Consider the following 19,876-nt stretch of genomic DNA (forward strand, 5'->3'; position numbering starts at 1 on the left):
ACCTTTTCATCTTTCGCACAAACAACGCATATTGTTCATCAGATGAAAATTCACTAGGGTTAGAATTCGACCTGTTTGATGTTGACGTTTGTTGACTAGCAACCAAGGCTATATTTCTCGTTTCGGATTCCTCAAACTCTTTCAGCTCATGCTCAAACTCGTACGCTTTGAGATCACTAAAGATCTTGCTCGTACTGGTTGTCTTCATGTCTCTGTGGTCTCTCATGTCTGTTACTTTCATCTACCATGATTTTGGAAGCCCTCGAAGTATCTTTAGATTTTTTTCCTTTTCAGTCGGCTCCTTTCCGAGATCCGAAAGATCACCCATGAGTTTTGTGAATCTGAGCTCCATGTCGGTGATGGCTTCATTTGACATCATTTTGAAATCTTCAAACTTCTTCATGGCTACGGTGAGCTTGTTGTCCTTCTCTTGTTCACCCCCTTCACCTAGACTCATGAGAGTATCCCAGATTTGTTTTGCTGTAGTGCATTTCCGTACTCTCGGGAACAGCGAATCATCTAGAGACTTATAGAGAATATCTCTTGCAACATTGTCGAGATTTGCTCTTGTTTTCTCATATGAAGTAAGTTGTGATTTTGGCTTAGGTATCATGGTTTCTGGATCTGCTCCTTGAGCAACTGCCTGCGTGTTTACCATCATTACGACAATAGGACCTTCACTTATCACGTCCCACATTTCATCATGAATGGCCGAGAGATGTGCCTGCATTCTCACTTTCCAATCATCAAACTTTGAGAAATTAAAGGCAAGAGGCCTAGAACGGTTAGAATGATCTCTTTCCATTTTTCTTTTAGAAAATACGTGCAAAGACGAAAAATAGCTTAAATTATATGAGATTTTGCAAAAGGGATCTACTAGGCAGTAAAGCAAAACGTTTACCGTACAAGGTAACCTCTCTGATACCACTTGTTGGTCCCGGTAGGGTCGATAGAGAGTCTAGAGGGGGGGGGGGTGAATAGACTCTAATCGATTTTTCAAAAGTAACTCCTTTCGGAGCGATGCACAACGGATATGGTGTTTTGTTTTGGATATTCTTTGCACACTTTCGTTAAAGTTAAAACTTAGCGTTTGGTCAATATGATATGTAATGCACGAAAGTAATAGCTGAAAGTAAAGAGATATGGAGAGAGAGATTTTTATAGTGGTTCAGCTGTTAACGAAGCCTACTCCACTCTTCTTTCACAACACGTGAAAGGGATTGCACTATCGCTCCTAGTACAAACTATTTCAAGCTCGCTTCCTTAATCACTAAGCCGAACAACCACTTTGAAGGTTTTTCAACTCCACGAGTTTACTCCTCCTCTATCAACTTCTTCCAAAGTTGAGTAGTTGGAAAGATAGTCTAATGTTTCTCCAACAGGTTGAAGCTTTGACTTGACGTCTGGATTGATCTTCACTTGAGAAATTTCAAGACTACTTCGAGTTGTGAAGTATGGAGATGGATATGTCTTTGAAAAAATCACAAAATCACTGGTTATGAAAAGCTTTGGTAGATGAGACTGCTTGAAGAGCTTTTCTTTGGATTGCAAGAGTGAATTAACCAGCACCTTCTTCAATGGCGAAGAGAGGTATTTATAGGTGGAAAAATTCATCCGTTGGAGGGAGATGAAAATTTCAAACCTAATAACCAGTGAGTATTACCCAGTGGGCATTGGGCATTTAATGTATTTGTACTGTATAGCCGTTGGAGCCATAAGCATTATGGCTTTTGTCCTTGATCTCTGATAAGATGGTACAAGACTTTTAATGCTCCTTGTCTTTTGTGAAGATCATTCCTAGGACACTTTTTGTCCGAATGATTTGCCCATCTGAGTCATAGACAACATTCTCATTGCTTCACATAATGAGTGTTGTCTTTTACAAGTCTGTCTTTGACTTGTTTACTTGAGAGAGAGGAACGCAAGATTGTCATCATCTTTCGTCCTTTCTTCTTAGACGATGGTTCCTTTTGTAAAAGCAATCTATCCGAGACTTGCTCAATCCTTCTTTCGTCTGGAAGCATCTCTCGATCATCTTGTTATCTTCAAGTCTTCATGTAGATCTATTATACTATTCTCGTGCATGATTTATACACCTCATGGCTTTGTTATACGAGACTTATTTAATAAATGAAAAATATGGGTCTACAATCTAAGACAGTTTGATATCATCAAAATCTAAATACACTTGTTCCTAACAAAAAGTTCTATTGTGGATACCCAACCTAGTTGGCACCTAGGTTTAATGGGACAACTAAGTTATGGAACGGAGTTAGTTACTGTGGGGGTCTCGGACTCCCTACCTCTCCTCATTAGAATAGTGATTCCCGTACGAGGATAGCACATTGATGCTTTAATGATTCGAATGTCCGTTGACATGTCTGAGTATGCGAGATACTTGGTAAAGAATCACCTATGTGAGAGAGAAGTGAGGGCCGCTTCAAAGGAGAATTGAATAGGGCTCAATTCTTCACAAACTCTTGCAGAACCAGGAACGGTGACCCACGATCAAAATGGGCACAGTCATGAGAACAGAGCATGGTTGGGAGGTTCCTGTGTGAGATATGTCATCATCTACACAAACGGCAGTCGGTTCAAAGACATCGCGTTCTACCGTACAGCCAGTAGAGTAAATATATCTTCACAAGGGAAGGTTCAAAGGGTGCAGTAACCCCTACCCATCCTATGTAGGGATCGACCGGTGAACACAATTGTTTCCAATTTCAAAATACCCTGAAAATCAATTGCTTAAAATGATATGTTAAGTGGCTATTTTGTGGTACAATTATTAGTGGGTTCTACTTCTGATTTGGGTCGGGTCAAAGTGGATTCGGGTTCTTTGTAGTGAGACGAAGAGATTGATATATTGTATGCTCAAAACGGATAATGGGTGAATGAGAAATTGATTCTCAAAGTAGACCCATTTGAGTTGGATAATGAAGGGAAAAGGTGAATCTTTTGTCCCACATTGGTTTGAGAAGTGAGTTTGCACCACTATTTATACAAGAGCTCTTTTAAAGCTTATTGAAATGTATAGAATAGAGGCTTGGACAAATTTTGGTATAACACCTCATCCGTTACGGAATTAACTCCGCATTGATTCCAATTTTTAAATTCTGATTTTAATCTCACTTAGTGGCATGTTGTTTCAGGTGTTATAAGCTGATTTTGAATCAGTTTGAATGCCAAAAGAAATGCTATTTAATCCCAACAGCCCTATATAAGAGAGGGTAGAGCAGCGGATTTTCAACACAACAAGAGAGAATAATTTCTCTATGTATTCAGCTCCAAAATACTATGCTTCTACTCCTTTCTTTAGCCTATTGTGTTCAAAACCTTGCTCTTGTTCGCCGGGTTCATTGTTTGGGTGCTCAAACAATTGAATTGTAGCACGTTTTGTTCTGGAAAACCTAGGCTACAATGCTCTTCACCCTTTCCTTCCCAATTTTTTCCATAAAATAATAATCTTTTCGTAGGATTATTATTTGGGTTTTACCAATGAAATATATAAATAAATAAATAAATAAATAAATAAATAAATAAATATATATATATATATATATATATATATATATATATATATATATATATATATATGTGTGTGTGTGTGTGTGTGTGTGTGTGTGTGTGTGTGTGTGTGTGTGTGTGTGTGTGTGTGTGTATTCAAATGAGGACAAGTATATTATAGAGGACTGTGAGGACAGATGTAGTGTGTGACATTAGCCGGTATGTCGTGTGCATGGCCGAATGAAGTCGTGTGTCACAGTTTGTATGTCGCGTGCTAGATTTGTTAATTTTCAGAGCCTGGGTTCGAAACCTGATGTTTACATTTATTCTTGTGTGCCATTATGTATTAATTTGTGTGCCTGGTATTAATTTGTTGTGTGCTCATTATTTGTCCTCACAGTCCTCTATATATTGTTGTCCTCATTTGAACTCAACCCTATATATATATATATATATATATATATATATATATATATATATATATATATATATATATATATATATATATAACATTTAAATTAAAACTGATAGGTACCCTGAAACGGATACCCGGTCGAGAAGATGAGGCCAGGCGGTTAGCTGTGAACGCAATACGACACTTAATAAAGGGCCAACACCCGCGATAGCAGGAAGGGTTCCGGGAGATCGTAGCTGGCCGGCCCCTGACGACTGACCACCAGGAAGAACGACTGCCAGTCCAAGTGAAGGTCAGTCGGCTTGAGCAAAGCGGGCAGATGCGACAGCCAGTGTGTCCCCGACCGAACGCCCTACAGAATGTGGGCGGGCGACCAGGCTCCGCAGGCAGCGCATCCCAGGTCGGTAACCATTCAGGAGGACAGTCAGGCGACTAGGCTACGCGGTCGGGACATCTTCGCCCGAGCACCGCAGCCCCCCGAGGCATCTCCTCAGCAACCAGGATACTCCCCGACCGAGTACTTCCCAGAGGCGGTTATAAACATGTCCCACGAAGATTTACTTTCCGCATTTAATGCAAGTAGCTTCCTTTATTAATTTAGGCAATTAGGGCGCAATAGCGGCCAGTTTCCATAGCTGATTCGCCCCTATGTGTCAACCCTACTTTGCTTATAGATCTTGGCTCTACGCCAACCCTACTTTCCTTGTACAAATTTTGTTTTATTGTATAAGTATCCCCTTGGGATCACCATGTAAGAGTCTGGAAAAATTGATCATTTTTGACTTCTCTTGGCACTTAAGCGGCCGAAATCCTAGAGAAATAATATCGCATTATTATCCCCATTGCCCTACTCTTTTTTTTTTTTTTCTTTTTTCTTTTTTTTTTCTTTTTTATTTTATCATGAACTCTCGTTTACAGTATTTTACGGTAGTGTTGGCCCGTCGACCGGCATCCAAAGCCGTAAAACCAACAAAAACTTAAGTTTTTAGTTTTTTAAAATTAAAAACTACACTAATTTAATATTTTGACTAAAAATTGACCGGGGAAGGGAATTCCCAGTCTCCGCCAAATTTTCCGCGGGGACGGGGATATGGACTATTTTTAATTCCCCGTCGGGGATGGGGACGAGGAGTATACTTCCCGCCCCGTTTCCATCCCTACTCTAAATATGGGTACTCACTTTCAGCCTTTCAGGTTTTAATTTTAATTTAGATGGTTCAGACCGCCCGATTAGCCCGACAACCCGAAGATTAGGGTTTGGGCCAAACCGAACTCGAAAATAAAATAATAAAATAACCGATTAGCCCGGCAACCCGACAGGGCTAGCCCGAAACCGAGCGAGCTGGCCCGATTGACATCCCTATGTAGGGATGGCAATGGGGCGGGGTGGGTGCGGGGGATATATGCCCCGCCCCCGCACCGCATTCCCAACCCACTACCCGCACTCGCACCCGCGCGGGTAATGATATTCCTACCTCATACCCGCCCCCACGGGGATTTTGCAGGTGCTGGTAATACCCAACCCGCAATTCTAATTATTAATATTACACTTAAATCTAATAAAAATTTTATACTACAATTCTAATTATCACATGTATATTTTTTATAAGTTTGAACGTAAATCTAAAATTTAATAAGAGCCAATGAAGTTAATCCTTAATTGGAACTAAAATTGTGTTGGTAGTATAAATTGAATTAAGTGTTTACTCATTATATTATTTGTGTTGTTCTTATTCAATTTTAATTAACAAACACTAAGAAGTTTAATTCGTTATGCATTTTTAATTAAAAAATATACATAAACATATATAATAAATGAATACTAATAACAATATATATAAGTGCGGGTGCGGGGCGAGGATACCTCCCCCCGCACTCGTCTCCATACCCGCGCGGGTATACAAAATTCCCCCCATATCCGCACCCATTATCCAAATTGTGCGAGTATTTTAAAACCCGTAGGGGCGGGAATGCGGGGAACTCATTGGGTTCGGGTAGAATTGCCATCCCTATCCCTATGTGAGTGTACCGGAAACTATGTGTGCATATTACTGAAGGTGACCATAGTACAGTGGTGGGTGTAGATCACATATCTGGGGTGTGTGCATGCTTGGACTCTGGAGTGTGCATTTCACTGAGAAAGACTGAAATGTTGTTTATGTGCGCTATCCGAAATTCTGTGCGGAATATTGAACACATGTGCGTATTACTGAAGTAAAGAGCTGCCTCTAGTGCGCCAACGCCCATTTGAGTGTGAAACCCTAAGTATATACTTTTAGTAACATGCTTTTGACGTAAATGGCGTGTGTGCAAACTCGGTTATATGTATGTGCATTGTTCTGTACGTTACCGTATTAGAGAGGTGGGAGTGAATCACATATCTGGGGTGTGTGCATGCTCGGATTATGGAGTGAGCATTTCACTAAGCAAGATTGAAATGTTTGAGTGCGCTATTCGAAATTGTGTGCGGAATACTGAACACATGTCCGTATTACTGAAGTGAAGAGCAACCTCTGGTGCGTCAACGCTCAATTGAGTGTGAAACCCTAATTGTATATGTTTATGGCGTGTGTGCATATTAGGTTATATGTCTGTGCATTGTTGTGTGTGTTGCCGTAATATAGAGGCGGGTAGCCGTTTCATAAGGTACATGTATACCCAAATGTGTGTGCATAAGACATATACATGTTTAGTAATTACAAATTAGTATGAATAAGACTGCGTGTATACCCAAATGTGTGTGCATAAGACATATACATGTTTAGTAGTTAGTATGAATAGGACCTATCCAGCGTAAGTAGAAATGAAAAAGTAAAAATGAAAAAGTAAGTGCGTAAATGATATTCCATCAAAATTTATTACATCTAAATAAATAAACTCTGCATTCGAAATTAATAGATGAATATAATATGTCCGTAGTCTAATCTGAAAAGTATAGGCACTAACAAACAATTTAGTTGGACTACTTTTGATTTTCACCCAACATTAGACGGACTATCTCGAACCACGTTTTAACTCTCACCATCTGCATTTCCTGCAAACACATACGCATCAAAGCTAAATGCACATACAATCCCGAGATTAAACCCCCCCCTCCCCCCCCCCCCCCCCCAAAAAAAAAGGCAATGCACAAACTGTCTTACATCAGGCAATATTTGTTGTTAAATTACGTAAACACAAACACTCCATTCCTCTCACGCTCACACCTAACACAACCAAGTACCCGAATAACTATACAGAGTGTGCAAATACAACATGTCTAACACGCACACACCTTTAAATGCTAATAGCAAAAGAACAGCAGCGGCGTCTGAAATGCACGACGACCTAACACCAGGTCAAAAGCGTATGTGCACACACCCCATTCAACTTAGACATACCTAACTATGCAATCACCCATACCAGGTCAGAAGCATATGCACACATACTTCAATACTGTCACGCATACCCCTTAATAATGCAAAAAAAAAACTAAATAACAAATGCAACAGTTGATACCTGTCACAAACATCTTTGTGCACAGACTCCATTTCTCTTATGCACACACCTCAAATAAAAATTCCAACCAACCCCCACACAACACAAGGATGTTAGCCCCCACACACACAAACCGAAAAAATGAAGAAACAACAACTGCGCTTGAATAGTGGCCCATATATAACGCGCTTCCACACGGATATGATTTGTCCACACGGACTCATGGGAAGGGGTGGTCTCACTTGAATAGTGGCCATATATAACACGCTTCCAGCCAACATGCATGCAAATTATCATCTGTCTCAAACTGATGCACCTTAAGATATGAAACTACGCACCTTAAGTTATAAAATGACGCACTTTAAGCTATAAAACTACGCACCTTAAGTTATAAAATGACGCACTTTAAGCTATAAAACTACGCACCTTAAACTAGAAAAGTGACACACCAAGCTTTAAATATGCGCACCTTAAGCTATAAAACTACGCACCTTAACCTTAGAACTTAAGCACTTTAAATTAGAAAATGACGCACCTTAAGCTTTAAATATACGCACCTTAAGCTATAAAACTACACACCTTAAGCTTTAAATATACACACCTTAAGCTATAAAACTACACACCTTAAGCTATATCGTCGAGCTTGAAATCTGTCTCATCGAACTCTTCAAACACATCGAATCCTCCCTTCTTATGCTCGGGCCAGGCGGGCACATTCACCAAACGCCGTTGGAATTCGGTTTGGAGTTGACCTGAGAGATTATCTTGGCGGCAGAGGCCAGCGGCAGAGAGGGTAGGGTTTAGAGTGGATTTGCGACGGACGAGGCTAGAAATCGTTGTCTTGAAGTGGTTGCAGGACCAAAAGAGGTTGCTTTCGTCGATCTCGAGGTGGTCGGCTTTGAGAAGAAAGATGAGAGGAGAAAAAAATTTCAACGTAAAAGACAAGAAACGGAGTAGAAGAAAAGAGGAGGAGCAAATGACAAAATTGCCCTCAAGATTTTATCCATTAAAAATTTTCGGCGACTTTTCGCAGGCAATTTGGTTGGATGGACTAAAATTGAGAAAAAATTGAATAGTTATGGTATTAAATTGACAATTTTTTCGACTATAAACCAGGCCGGACTTTAATTTTCATTTTTCGGACTGGGCTAAGCCCGGTCAAAAATATAATCAAACCAGGCTAAAAAATAAGCGGACCAATGACGAGCTGGCCAGGCCGGTTCAAGCCCTTCCATTTGACACCTCTATCTAAATTACACTTTTCCTTGTCAAAATTTAGTTACGCCTATTCCTAATAGTATATTAACTTGTATTTTCTGATATACTAAAGAACTATAAGCAACTTAGCGGCATTAAAATTATACAACAAACATAGGTAATGCACTATTTATAGAGAGCTAGAATATGGCACAACTTGATATAATTAAGTATTGTTTCATGAGTGTAGGCATTTGGTGCATCATGGATATGATAGTGCTTTTCAATATAACAATATTGGAACGTGTAACTAGTAAAAGTTTTAAAAAGCTGTGGAGTTTGGACAGATAAGTAGCATATAGAACAAAAGTATTCACATAATGACCATAAAAAGGTAGGGGTAAAGATAAAACATATATCCTTTTCTTCTTTTTTTTCCTGTCTTTTTCTTTTCCGTTGCTTTACTTTCTCTCTTTCTTTTTATCTACTTTTGTTTTTTAATGGAACAAAAAAAGTAATTCCTATAAATTCATTAGTAAAATATCAATAACATCTTGGATCTATTAGTAGAGATTTAAATTTTTGGTCAAATATATACAATCAAAATAAGATTTTCATTTCCTATTTGTCATTTTATTGTTTCAATTTCCTTTCACTTTTCTTGGTTGGGGAAGTATAAAGCTAGCATTTGAGGATGCCTAGGAATAGATAGAACATGCTACATCCAAAAATACACTTGACATGCATAAAGATCCCAATACAATTACCAGGGAGGAAGCGCACTTACCTAGGTTTTTAGATTGTTAAGGACAACCAAAAATAAAATAAATAATAAAAAAATATAGCTGAAGGATGTTGGAAGGTCTGGATTGGATTTCTTGTGCGCGCACATTAAGACTAGATAGGATTTGACTGGTGAGTTGATTGCATGACTTGCGATCTACTTCTATAGTGGATCTGATTGGTGAGCTGATTGTGTGGATCATGATCCAAAACAACGTCGTTTTGATGTTAAAAAAAAATTCCTTGATTTGCGTGCGTGTTAGAATAATGAACATTATAGTGTAAGATAATGTATTTTATGAGTTAGAATAATGTGCTTTATGTGTTAAAATAATGTACTTTATATGTGTTAGAATAATGTATTTTATGAATTAGAATAATGTATAATGTACTTAGAATAATGAAATTCCTAGGGTAAGATAATTATTTTATGAGTTAGAATAATGTACTTTATATGTTAGAATAATGTATTTGATAAGTTAGAATAATGTACTTTATATGTTAGAATAATGTATTTGATAAGTTAGAATAATGTACTTTATGTGTTTTGGACCGTGGTCCATATAGCATGGTCCACACAATAATGATTGGAGCAGGGTTCTGTGAGCTTAGAATTAGTCTAGCGAAGTTAAGATCACCAAAGTTTATAATCCTATATATAATAAAGCCATATGGTCTTGTGAAAATTAAATGGAGATAATCAACATTTAATTTACACAAGACCATAATAATATTGTTATTGTGAAAATTAAATGTTGATAATCAACATTTAATTTCACAAAATCATAATAATATTGTTAATTATAATAACAATAATAATAATAATAATTGCAATAATAATAATAATGATAATAATTTCCACGGACAGTTTCTAATATATATATATATATATATATATATATATATATATATATATATATATATATATATATTTATTTATTTATTTATTTACTTATTTATTTATTTATTTATTATATTTATTTATATTTCAATTTCTACTGGCAAATTATTGTGAGGAACGATGGTCCACATAATTGTATGGATCATGAATATCAAATACATTTTTAATATATTAAAAATACATTAGTTTTATATTGAAAGTACCTTACATACATATATAATGTACCCTTAGTGTATTTAAAATATACTTTTTTATTGCATGCAACCTCAAAGTTCATAAGTTTGAAATTAATATATGGCATAGCTAGGCGGCCTAATATTTAAGATGGTTGATGTGCATATTGAGGACTACGGAGACAAAGATGCGTTATTCGTGGATTCATCGGATACTATCCAACAACACTCTCCAACTTAATTGACGTGAAGTGGCTTAGTAACATTAAGATTATATTCTCGAATTATTAGTTCTCATCTTTTATTGATTACACACTTAATTCGATAGTATTTGGAAGAAAAAATCAATATTCGAACTAAGATTGTGATTTTGGTCTTTAAAGGTCAATTGTATGTTGCTACATCTAGAGTTAGAAATCTCAAAGGTCTAAAAATTTTGATCCGTGGTGACTCTAAAATTGTAATTCAATTACTATTGAAGTTTACTAAGTTCTTAAAAATTTGTAATATTAAATACTATGTACTAAATTTTTAATATAGTTTAAGATTTGTAGTAATCACCCACCTTAAATATTATTTTAATTGTAAATATATTTATGTTCATAATTTTATCATAGGAATTCACACATAATAATTATTAAATAACAAAAATTTTATATATGAATAAACCTCATATAGGGTATATTTTTATAACATATTTTCCGTGCATCGCACGGGACAAATACTAGTAATAATAATAATAATAATATGATAGAGCCCGCATGGGTAGCTCAACTGGTCATAGAGGTGAAACTTTGGAAGAATGACCAGGGATTGAGTCTCACCAGCGGCAGTGTGGGAGCAACCTCTCAAAGTGAGGGGGGCTCCTTGTGAGCAATGGTCTAGCCTGTGATTAATGTTCAGTTGAGACACCATGATTTACAACCTCCCACTGCTTTGTCGGGTCGGGGTGTGGGGGGCCCTGTGATTAATGTTCAGTTGAGACACCATGATTTACAACCTCCCACTGCTTTGTCGGGTCGGGGTGTGGGGGGCCCTGGGGGCCCTGTGATTAATGTTCAGTTGAGACACCATGATTTACAACCTCCCACTGCTTTGTCGGGGTGTGGGGGGCCCTGACACCATGATTTACAACCTCCCACTGCTTTGTCGGGTTGGGGTTCTTCCTTTTGGAAGAATAATAATATGATAGAAAGGAAGCCTCTTCTCTCTCTTATCCTTTCTCTAAATGCATAATAATTAGCATAAACAAAAATAAATAGCATTTTTTTATAAATTTTCCTGGAAAGGAATAGTATAGTAATACAATAATACAATTGATTTAATTAGAGGTGGTAAAGAGAGCTACTTGTAACGAGAATAAACAACAATTTATGTCCCGATTGCATGAGAGTAAAAGAATGGGAAGGACTAAGGACATCCCTTTTTTTCAAATTCCACCTTTCTCCTTTTGTTGCTTTCTGTCTTTGTTGTCTCCTTGTCTTTCTTTACCTCTCTTTCCTTTCCTTGTCTTTTTCTTTTTTCTTTTTTTCTTTTTTATTTTTATATAAAACTTTTTGTGCTCTACTTTGATTTTATGAGTGGGCACCTGATTCTCTTTTCACCAGTCCCCCCATCAGTCAAAAGATTATAATGATTTCAAAATGAGTAGTTCTACTACACTACATACTTCAATTCTTGCACCCACCAAGACATAGAAGATATTCTACTCTTCTTCTTCTTCTATTATATTATTATGATTATGATTATGATGATACTTTGTTTCAGAGCTGATCTGATGATGAGGGCCTCCCTAAAGTGAAGTCAAGATTTGGCTTCTTTGGGCTTGTCTCTGTTATGGTTGATGAGCTCACCTCTGCTGATACCCTATCATAGCTCAAACACTTTGCTTCCATGTCTTTCTGCAACACAAGGCATGTGTGTGTGTGAGAGTACTATATACAAAAGAGAATCTCAAGGACAAGTTGACCAAATGAATGAATACCCACAAAGGAATATGTATACATATATCCAGCAGTTCATTTGTCACAATGCAGGTTGTTTGTATAATAATAAGCCATTTTTGTTTTTTCTCATTTTGAATTTGCTAATGTAGTATTCTTAATTCTTAAGGTAAATGCAAAGAACAGAATCTTAAGCATGTTTGCAGTGTGATGACATATCTGTTACCAATCCAGATGAGTGGTCATAGGATAAAACCTTAGTGGGGACATTGATTATATATCTGGGCTGAGAAAGATTGAAAAAAGTATAGAACAGATATTACATTATAAAGAATCATGAGTGTTTCATCAGAAAAGAATTGAAGCAGCATTTGACTAAAGCAGTATATATAAAGAATGGTGATACCATACTTTATTTATTTATTTTTTTTTTTATGACTGGTTCAGTCTTCCAGCTTTACTCTAAAATTTGACCCAACTTAATATTAAAAATGAGCATCCTATCCTGGCTTTAGTTTACAGAATCTTTTCTTTTAATTCCTCATCTTTTTGTATCTACATGTGCATGTGTGGCTGTGGGCAGTTCATTATATTGCCCCTATGCTTGACATAAAGAACTTGAAAAGATGTGATGATGAGGAGGGTAATATGGTAATTACAAGAATGATTAAACTATTTAATTAATAATAAAGTGTAGACTATACTATACCTCAAGAGAAGGCATGTTCCCTCTATTGTGACTTGGGTTGGAATGCAGCCAACTTTCCCTACTACGTAACAGAATATTTGCTATCAGTGGAAGCCATGCATGCAGGAGAGAAAGGAGGAAAAGAAAAGGGAAAATAAAGCAGACTCAGAAAAGAAACCCATCTTTTTTACTGTCTTATTATTGCTATTATTATTCGTTTTATATTTTTCATAACTCACATATATATATATATATATATATATATATATATATATATATATTATATTCTTTGTTCTTTTTATGACAGATAAAGTTGGAGGTACTGAACCCACCCACCCACCCATGTGATACCCATGAGAACAAACACTCTACCTTGAAGAAAGCTTCAAATAGGAAGGGTTGATCTAATAGCTTGTTCTTTGGAACCAAGATTTCTACAAATGGGGCCATCAGAATATTTTGATTAGGGTTTAACTTTGGGACTAAGTCTTCCTATTGGGTCCCCCTTCAAATGGCAAATTATACCCCAGACTAGGGTCCACCTTGTATTGTGGACCCTGGTCAAAAATAACATTTAGATTATAGGCCTGCAATTAACCTATTATGTATCCGTAGTAAACATATTATATGCAAGTGATAAATTGAATGTATATAATATATTAACTACACGCACATAATATGTTAATTGTAGTAAACACACAATCTGTTAACTACAGTTACATAATTTGAAAGCTATTTTGGACTAGGGTCTAGTCATATAATCGGTTAACTGTAGACACATAATCCAAATGTCATTTGGGACTAGGATCTATAATGTAAGGTGGATCCTGGTCCATGGTATAATAATTCCCTTCAAATACCACATTATTAAAAAAATCCTTATAGTTACACTCCATCAATTTAAATTTAATATTCTAATTTAAAATCTTTTACTCTATGTTGTATTCATTATTTTTTCTTGTGCATATATATATATATATATATATATATATATATATATATATATATACACACACACTCCATCAATTTAAATTTAATACTTAAATTTAAAATCTTTTACTCTATGTTGTATTGATGATTTTTTCTTGTGCATATATACTGTTGTAACAAATATAGCACACAATAGAATACTTTAATATTTATAAACCAATGTATGTAGTTAAACAAATCCAATTCTTTTTATACTCTACACTGGACTTACTTTTTAACCACTACCCAAAGGGATTATTAATACATCATGGAGTTTCTGTGTCTAACAAGTTCTAGACAAACAGAATATATATACATAGGAATGACATCAATAGTTCTCTTCAATTTTTAACTTTTATGATCTTAAATCCTTATAGCTAGTAGCTTCATATATGCTCCAACTTAGAATATAATCACTTTTCAGTCAGCGATTCTCCTCCAAAGTACACAATTTTCAATTTTTTTTTTTACACATGAAAATAATAGAGATTGAAGCTAACACATATTAAGTTGAACCTCAAACTAAAGTTATTTATAATTCAAAATTTTATTATAAGTTTAATATTAGTATATAAAATTTATATATTTAGAAACAACATTCAAACTAGAAGTAAACACAAAAAAGAAAAATTAAATTTAAAAAGTAAAACTACTAAAGAAAATAAACAGAAAAGATGGTTTGATTAATGAATATTAAACAAAACAATAAAATAGGACATGAGAAGTATTAAATATTACTCAAAAGTTATATCATGTACTAGATTAAATATTACTCAATAGTTATATCATGGATCAGGGTGCATGTAGCAACATGTACTTCAAGCATCAATATTTTTTAACCTTATTTTTTTTCTATTTAATTTTTTTTCTCTTTTTCTTTTTGTACAAACAATATTAATTTAAATCTTTTAAATGACACTCATATTGATATATTTTTAATTATCTTTAAATCTTTATGTGCATAAAGTCATTATTTTAGTGTTATGTTTATATATATTAACCTTTGCTTTTGTGAACATATATAAAAGAGAACATTATGAACATAATAAATGTATGAGCATAAAAATATTATGAGCATGTTACAGAATAATTGTTTTTATGTATATTAAGCTTTGTTGTTTTATTAATATATTGAAGAAATATTAAGAACATACGAAAGAGTAAATAAAAATAGTAATGATATACTTGAAGCTTAGTGTTTATGTACCCTGGTGTACGATATAATTTACCAATAGCTTAGTACTTAAGGTAGCTCATGAAGTACTCTTAGGAGGGGTGTATTAGTAGGAAATAATAAGTTTTTGTATACTTGTAGACTTTCAAAGACTATAAAAATATAAATCGAATACCAGTATACTTTTAAAGACTTTTGAAAAGTTTGAATCGAATACTGGTAAACTTTTAAAGAATCTTTAAAAGTCTAAATTTAATACCACTAAACTTTTAAAGTAGTTAAAAATATTTAAAAGTCTTTAAAATTCATGATTAAATACACCCCTTACTATTTCCCTTCCCACCCCACCCAAGTAATAAATGAATAAATCACAAACACCAAAAATATAAGTAGTTTATTACCTCGATGAGTTGCTCCAAAGCGCATGATGATAATTATCAATATTGTCTTGATTACTATGAATATTTGTTCTTCGCTGTTGAACTGAGAATTCATCAGACTTCCTTGAGGTTCGAATGTCAAGCGTCAAGTCTTCAGATGTTTCCCCAGACGACCCATTATCAAAGACCTCCGATTGGCCTAAGTGAACAAAATATTCCATATACAACTTAAATGTGAAATATAGATAAAATTTTGGGATGTTTACTTTAATTATAGAGTTAATACCATTTGGAGTCCGAGTATAGTGATTTTGTCACATTTAGTCTTAAACTTCAAATTAATCACTTGTAATTCTTCGACTTTCAAATTGTTACTATCTGTGCTCCAAATTAACTATTCATGGTCAAAGTTAACTATCAATGGTCCTTCAACTATTAAATTTTAACCAGACATCGTCCTTCCAGCAGGACCATAACTGGTTAAATTTTAAAAGTTGAAAGACCATGGATGGTTAACTTGGACAATGAATAGTAACGATTTGAAATGTTGAAGAATCAAAGGTAGTAAATTTGAAAGTTTAGGATTAAACGTGACAAAATTAGTATACTTAAAGAACATGGCATTAAGTAGTTCTCTTAATATAATAATAAATTAATAATCACAATTCAATCAAGCAAAAGAGGTCAACCTGAAGTAGCTGCTGCTGCTTTATCTGTAGTCTTTACCGTGCGATACATCTGAGGAAACAAGAAAATTATTAGGTGACATTGCATATATACATCTATGTACATATAGGTGGCTAATGTAAAATCTTTAATACGGATATGCCTAATTAAAAAGCTAGCTGAATGTTGAAAACTAAAAAAATGAAAAGCTAATAGTTGTTAATCAGACAAAGCTTATAGTTTATTTGTAGTTTAAAATAAGCTATATGCTTTAAAATAAGTAATTACGGGGAAAAGGGTAACATGATGAATGACTTTTACATGTGCCCGGTACAATGTATGCATATGTATGTGTGCATAATGTATGTATGCATTGCATACATACACATACATGTACATGTATGTATGTATGTCCTAGTGTTTTTAACCATGGTTTTTGGGGACAGTGAATCTGTAAAACCTCAAAGAGATACAACTTACAAGGATATCATTGAGACATCATAGTGTTTTGTACTTTCTCACTACCTGCCACTTTCTCTGTAATATGTTACACATTTTCTTTTAAAAAATTAATACTAACAAAGAAAAGAAGAACTGTATCTAAACTTGTCTTGGCATAACTATTATATATCTATCTCTTGCTCTGTCTTATTTGCTTGATCTGATTGCATTATTATTGATGAATCATTATACACCTCTCTCTCTCTCTCTCTCTCTCTAGTTTTTACTCCCAACATGGATGGATGGTCCATTCTCCAAAGCAAAAAAAGCTGAAACAATAGCCTACAGAAACCATCAGATCTAGTGGGAAAAGATTTGCTAATAAGGGTTTGAGACACCACTCTTTCTTTTACTGAAAATTTGCAATTAAAAAGACTTTCTTTAATAAAAAAGAAGGAACATTGGAATTTGAAATGTCTGTAGAAATTTACACCCTTTCAACCAATGTAGTCTGTACTTTCCAATAACTCCAAACAATAAACTTTTAACAGAGAAATTAATTAAAGAAATTAAAATTAAACCCAGCCTTTAATTTTACCTGTAAATGGGATTTAACATGTGCCAAGGTGAGATCTTTAACATCCATTAGCTCAAGAACCGATTTGGGTGTTGCTCCTAGCCAAAAAATAGAAATACCCAATCCACAAAAATTAGGAAAATTAGTAATTATTAGCTAAAAAGTTGGAAAATCATGAAAGAAAAAGAATATTAAAATATGAAGTTTACTTACTTTCATGACCACCCAAGAGCTCAACGGCGTGAATGAATCGAGCATGGAGAGTGCTAGTCCATCTCATCCTCGGAGCTCTCATGCTCCGTTTAGCCGGAAACCTCGACGACGACAGAAACCTCGACCGCATTAGCCCCGCCGAGGTCTGATGATGATGATGCTGGTGGGCACCAGAAGATGACGATGTAGCAGTAACACTATTATTGTCAAAGGGAATATGGGGAAAAGGGAAAGGATGAGGGGAATTGGAAGAAGGGGTTTGGTAGTAGACTGGGATTCCTCTAATGGGCCTCAAGAACCCAAAATCCGGCCCAGTTTGCTGCTGTTGCTGCTGCTGATGATGCTGAAAGAGATGGTGATGATGGTGATGAGAGTAGAGATTGTTTTGGTGGATGGTGTTAGGAGGATGATAATGGAAGATGTTGGTGTTATTAGAAGGGGGAGAAGAAGAATGGGTTGGGTGATTAGAAAGTGAAAGGTCGAAATTGCAAGAAGGTTTGTTGCTAGAGAAAGATTGGATAGAGTGGTTCTTGGTGTCAAGAGCTCTTTTCCAGAACCCCAAATCCATCTCATGATGATTACTGTCTTCTGTTATCTTCTGCTGTTTGGTTGTTGGTGGGCTGATCTGCAAGGATAAGTCTGGCTGTGCTGGGAATAACTCCATCCTCCTCCTATCCTCCTTTCCTCCAACTACTATTCAAGCACAGCCAGAATTCCTCCTCCTTATTCCTCCTCCCTATCTAGGTTTTTACTTATCCTGGGTTAAGGTTAATTATCAGTTTGAATACTAAAAAGTATGGGTTTCTTGATTTTCAGCTGGAGAAAGAGAGAGAGAGAGAGAGAGAGAGAGAGAGAGAGAGAGAGAGGAAATTTGGGTTTGTTTTTGATGAAGAATTGAAGAGAGCAGTTGTGTGTAGGGATTTGAGATACGTGAGAGAGAGAGGGAGAGAGAGAGAGAGAGATGAAATGGCCTGGCAGAGTATGAAGCAAATGGTGGTGTTGTTTCTTTTGTGTGAAGTATATGTGAGAAAATGACACTTGAAGATGGTATTGGTATGGGTGTGTTTGGGGTTGTGTGGGTAGTAGGATGAGAAAAGGGGGTGACCAAAAAGATGAGAAAAAAGGAAAAGTAAATAAGGTTTTGGAGACTTTGATTCCTTTAAACTCCTTTCTTTACCTAGCTCCTTTTCCCCCGGCCCTTTGATTTCTTTGGGGAAGGCAAAATATGAAAAAGGAAATTTTAGTGTAAGCTTTTGTATAGCATTTATATTTGTGTCTATCAACAAGCTAGTCACATTTACCTTTCTAACCAACACTCTACCCTCAAAGTACTCTAGGAAGGCGTTTATTAACCAGGAAAGTTTGAATTTTCTTGGGGATTTAAAAGCTGGAAAAATTACTCTCACGTTTAGTGTAATCTTTGATTTAGAAAAGTTTAGGTTAATAGGAATCACATTCCATGATATCAAGAAAAATAAACAAAACCTAAGGGGTGAGATTCTTTTTCTTCGCTTACAAAGAATTTGTCAACTTTATTCAATTACATATTTATCATTTTTTTGGTGTCATACTGACATGTTAAAAATCTTTTATAAATATAAGAAATTTGACTCTTCCACCATTACACATTCTTTATCAAAATATTAAAATACGAGTTAATTCCATTTTTGATCCTAGATTTATAGGTGACAGTTCACTTTTAGTCATTTTTTATCAGAAATCCACATTTGGTTCTAATATTATTGTGGTATGACCATTTTTGGTCTTCTATCAACACAACAATTTTAATGTCGTTAAATACAAAGTCATTTCAGTTTTCAATTATGAATTTTCAAAATAAACATAAAAATATAGCAGGGTCAACTCACTTTGTATAAAAATGATTGAAATGTCTTTGTATTTAACGACATTTCAACGATTTTATTAACAGAGGACCAAAAATGGAACCTGATTTCATTAATAGAGAACCACAATAATACTAGGACCAAATGTAAATGCTCTGATAAAAAAATGATTAAAAGTGAACTGCCACCTATAAATCTAAGACAAGAAATGGAACTAACTCTTAAGATACATAGTTAAAGTTTTTCAGTTTTTCGTATGTAATCTGATTTGTAATTTGATTAGGTCTGCAATGCTACATATATTATATTTGTGTATGCCTTACGTGTGTGTGTGTGTGTGTATATATATATATATATATATATATATATATATATATATATATATATATATATATATATATATATATATATATATATAGTGAAAGGTTCCCGTGCGGATGTGTGGTGGATTAATGTGCGTGAGATTTGTACTCAATGTGCGTGAGTGTTGTGCTTAATGTGCTTGAGATTTGTACTTAATGTGCGTGA

At 35.1% G+C, this 19,876-nt stretch overlaps 2 protein-coding genes across 3 annotated transcripts; both read right to left on the bottom strand.

Annotated features, from left to right (window-relative positions):
• Positions 1 to 241: 241 nt before the first annotated feature.
• Positions 242 to 805, bottom strand: LOC109185290. The gene has a single exon (XM_019335269.1). It carries the CDS (start codon positions 803 to 805, stop codon positions 242 to 244), a length of 564 nt encoding a protein of 187 aa, XP_019190814.1.
• Positions 806 to 11,700: 10,895 nt separating this feature from the next.
• LOC109185140 (probable transcription factor KAN2) lies at positions 11,701 to 18,684 on the bottom strand. 2 transcript variants are annotated; one of them, XM_019335115.1, is made up of 6 exons: positions 17,505 to 18,677; positions 17,313 to 17,389; positions 16,297 to 16,345; positions 15,629 to 15,806; positions 13,106 to 13,166; positions 11,701 to 12,354 (listed from the first exon to the last, which is right to left on the bottom strand). In XM_019335115.1, exons 1-6 carry the CDS (start codon positions 18,166 to 18,168, stop codon positions 12,217 to 12,219), a joined length of 1,167 nt encoding a protein of 388 aa, XP_019190660.1. In that variant the 5' UTR covers positions 18,169 to 18,677; the 3' UTR covers positions 11,701 to 12,216. The 2 variants fall into 2 exon arrangements, with proteins under 2 accessions (XP_019190660.1, XP_019190662.1); XM_019335117.1 differs by lacking the exon at positions 13,106 to 13,166 and having other exon boundaries at positions 12,238 to 12,354; positions 17,505 to 18,684.
• Between the last annotated feature and the right edge of the window lie 1,192 nt (positions 18,685 to 19,876).

This window comes from Ipomoea nil, unplaced genomic scaffold (genome assembly GCF_001879475.1).
Source record: "Ipomoea nil cultivar Tokyo-kokei standard unplaced genomic scaffold, Asagao_1.1 scaffold1317, whole genome shotgun sequence".
Taxonomy (NCBI): Eukaryota; Viridiplantae; Streptophyta; class Magnoliopsida; order Solanales; family Convolvulaceae; genus Ipomoea; species Ipomoea nil.

Coding starts and splice junctions, on each gene's coding strand:
- LOC109185290 (XM_019335269.1), bottom strand. CDS start 805: ATGGAAAGAGATCATTCTAACCGTTCTAGGCCTCTTGCCTTTAATTTC.
- LOC109185140 (XM_019335115.1), bottom strand. CDS start 18,168: ATGGAGTTATTCCCAGCACAGCCAGACTTATCCTTGCAGATCAGCCCA. Junction 17,390..17,504: donor GCTCTTGGGTGGTCATGAAA/GTAAGTAAACTT, acceptor TTTTTTGGCTAG/GAGCAACACCCAAATCGGTT. Junction 12,355..13,105: donor GGAACATGCCTTCTCTTGAG/GTATAGTATAGT, acceptor CTTGTGTTGCAG/AAAGACATGGAAGCAAAGTG.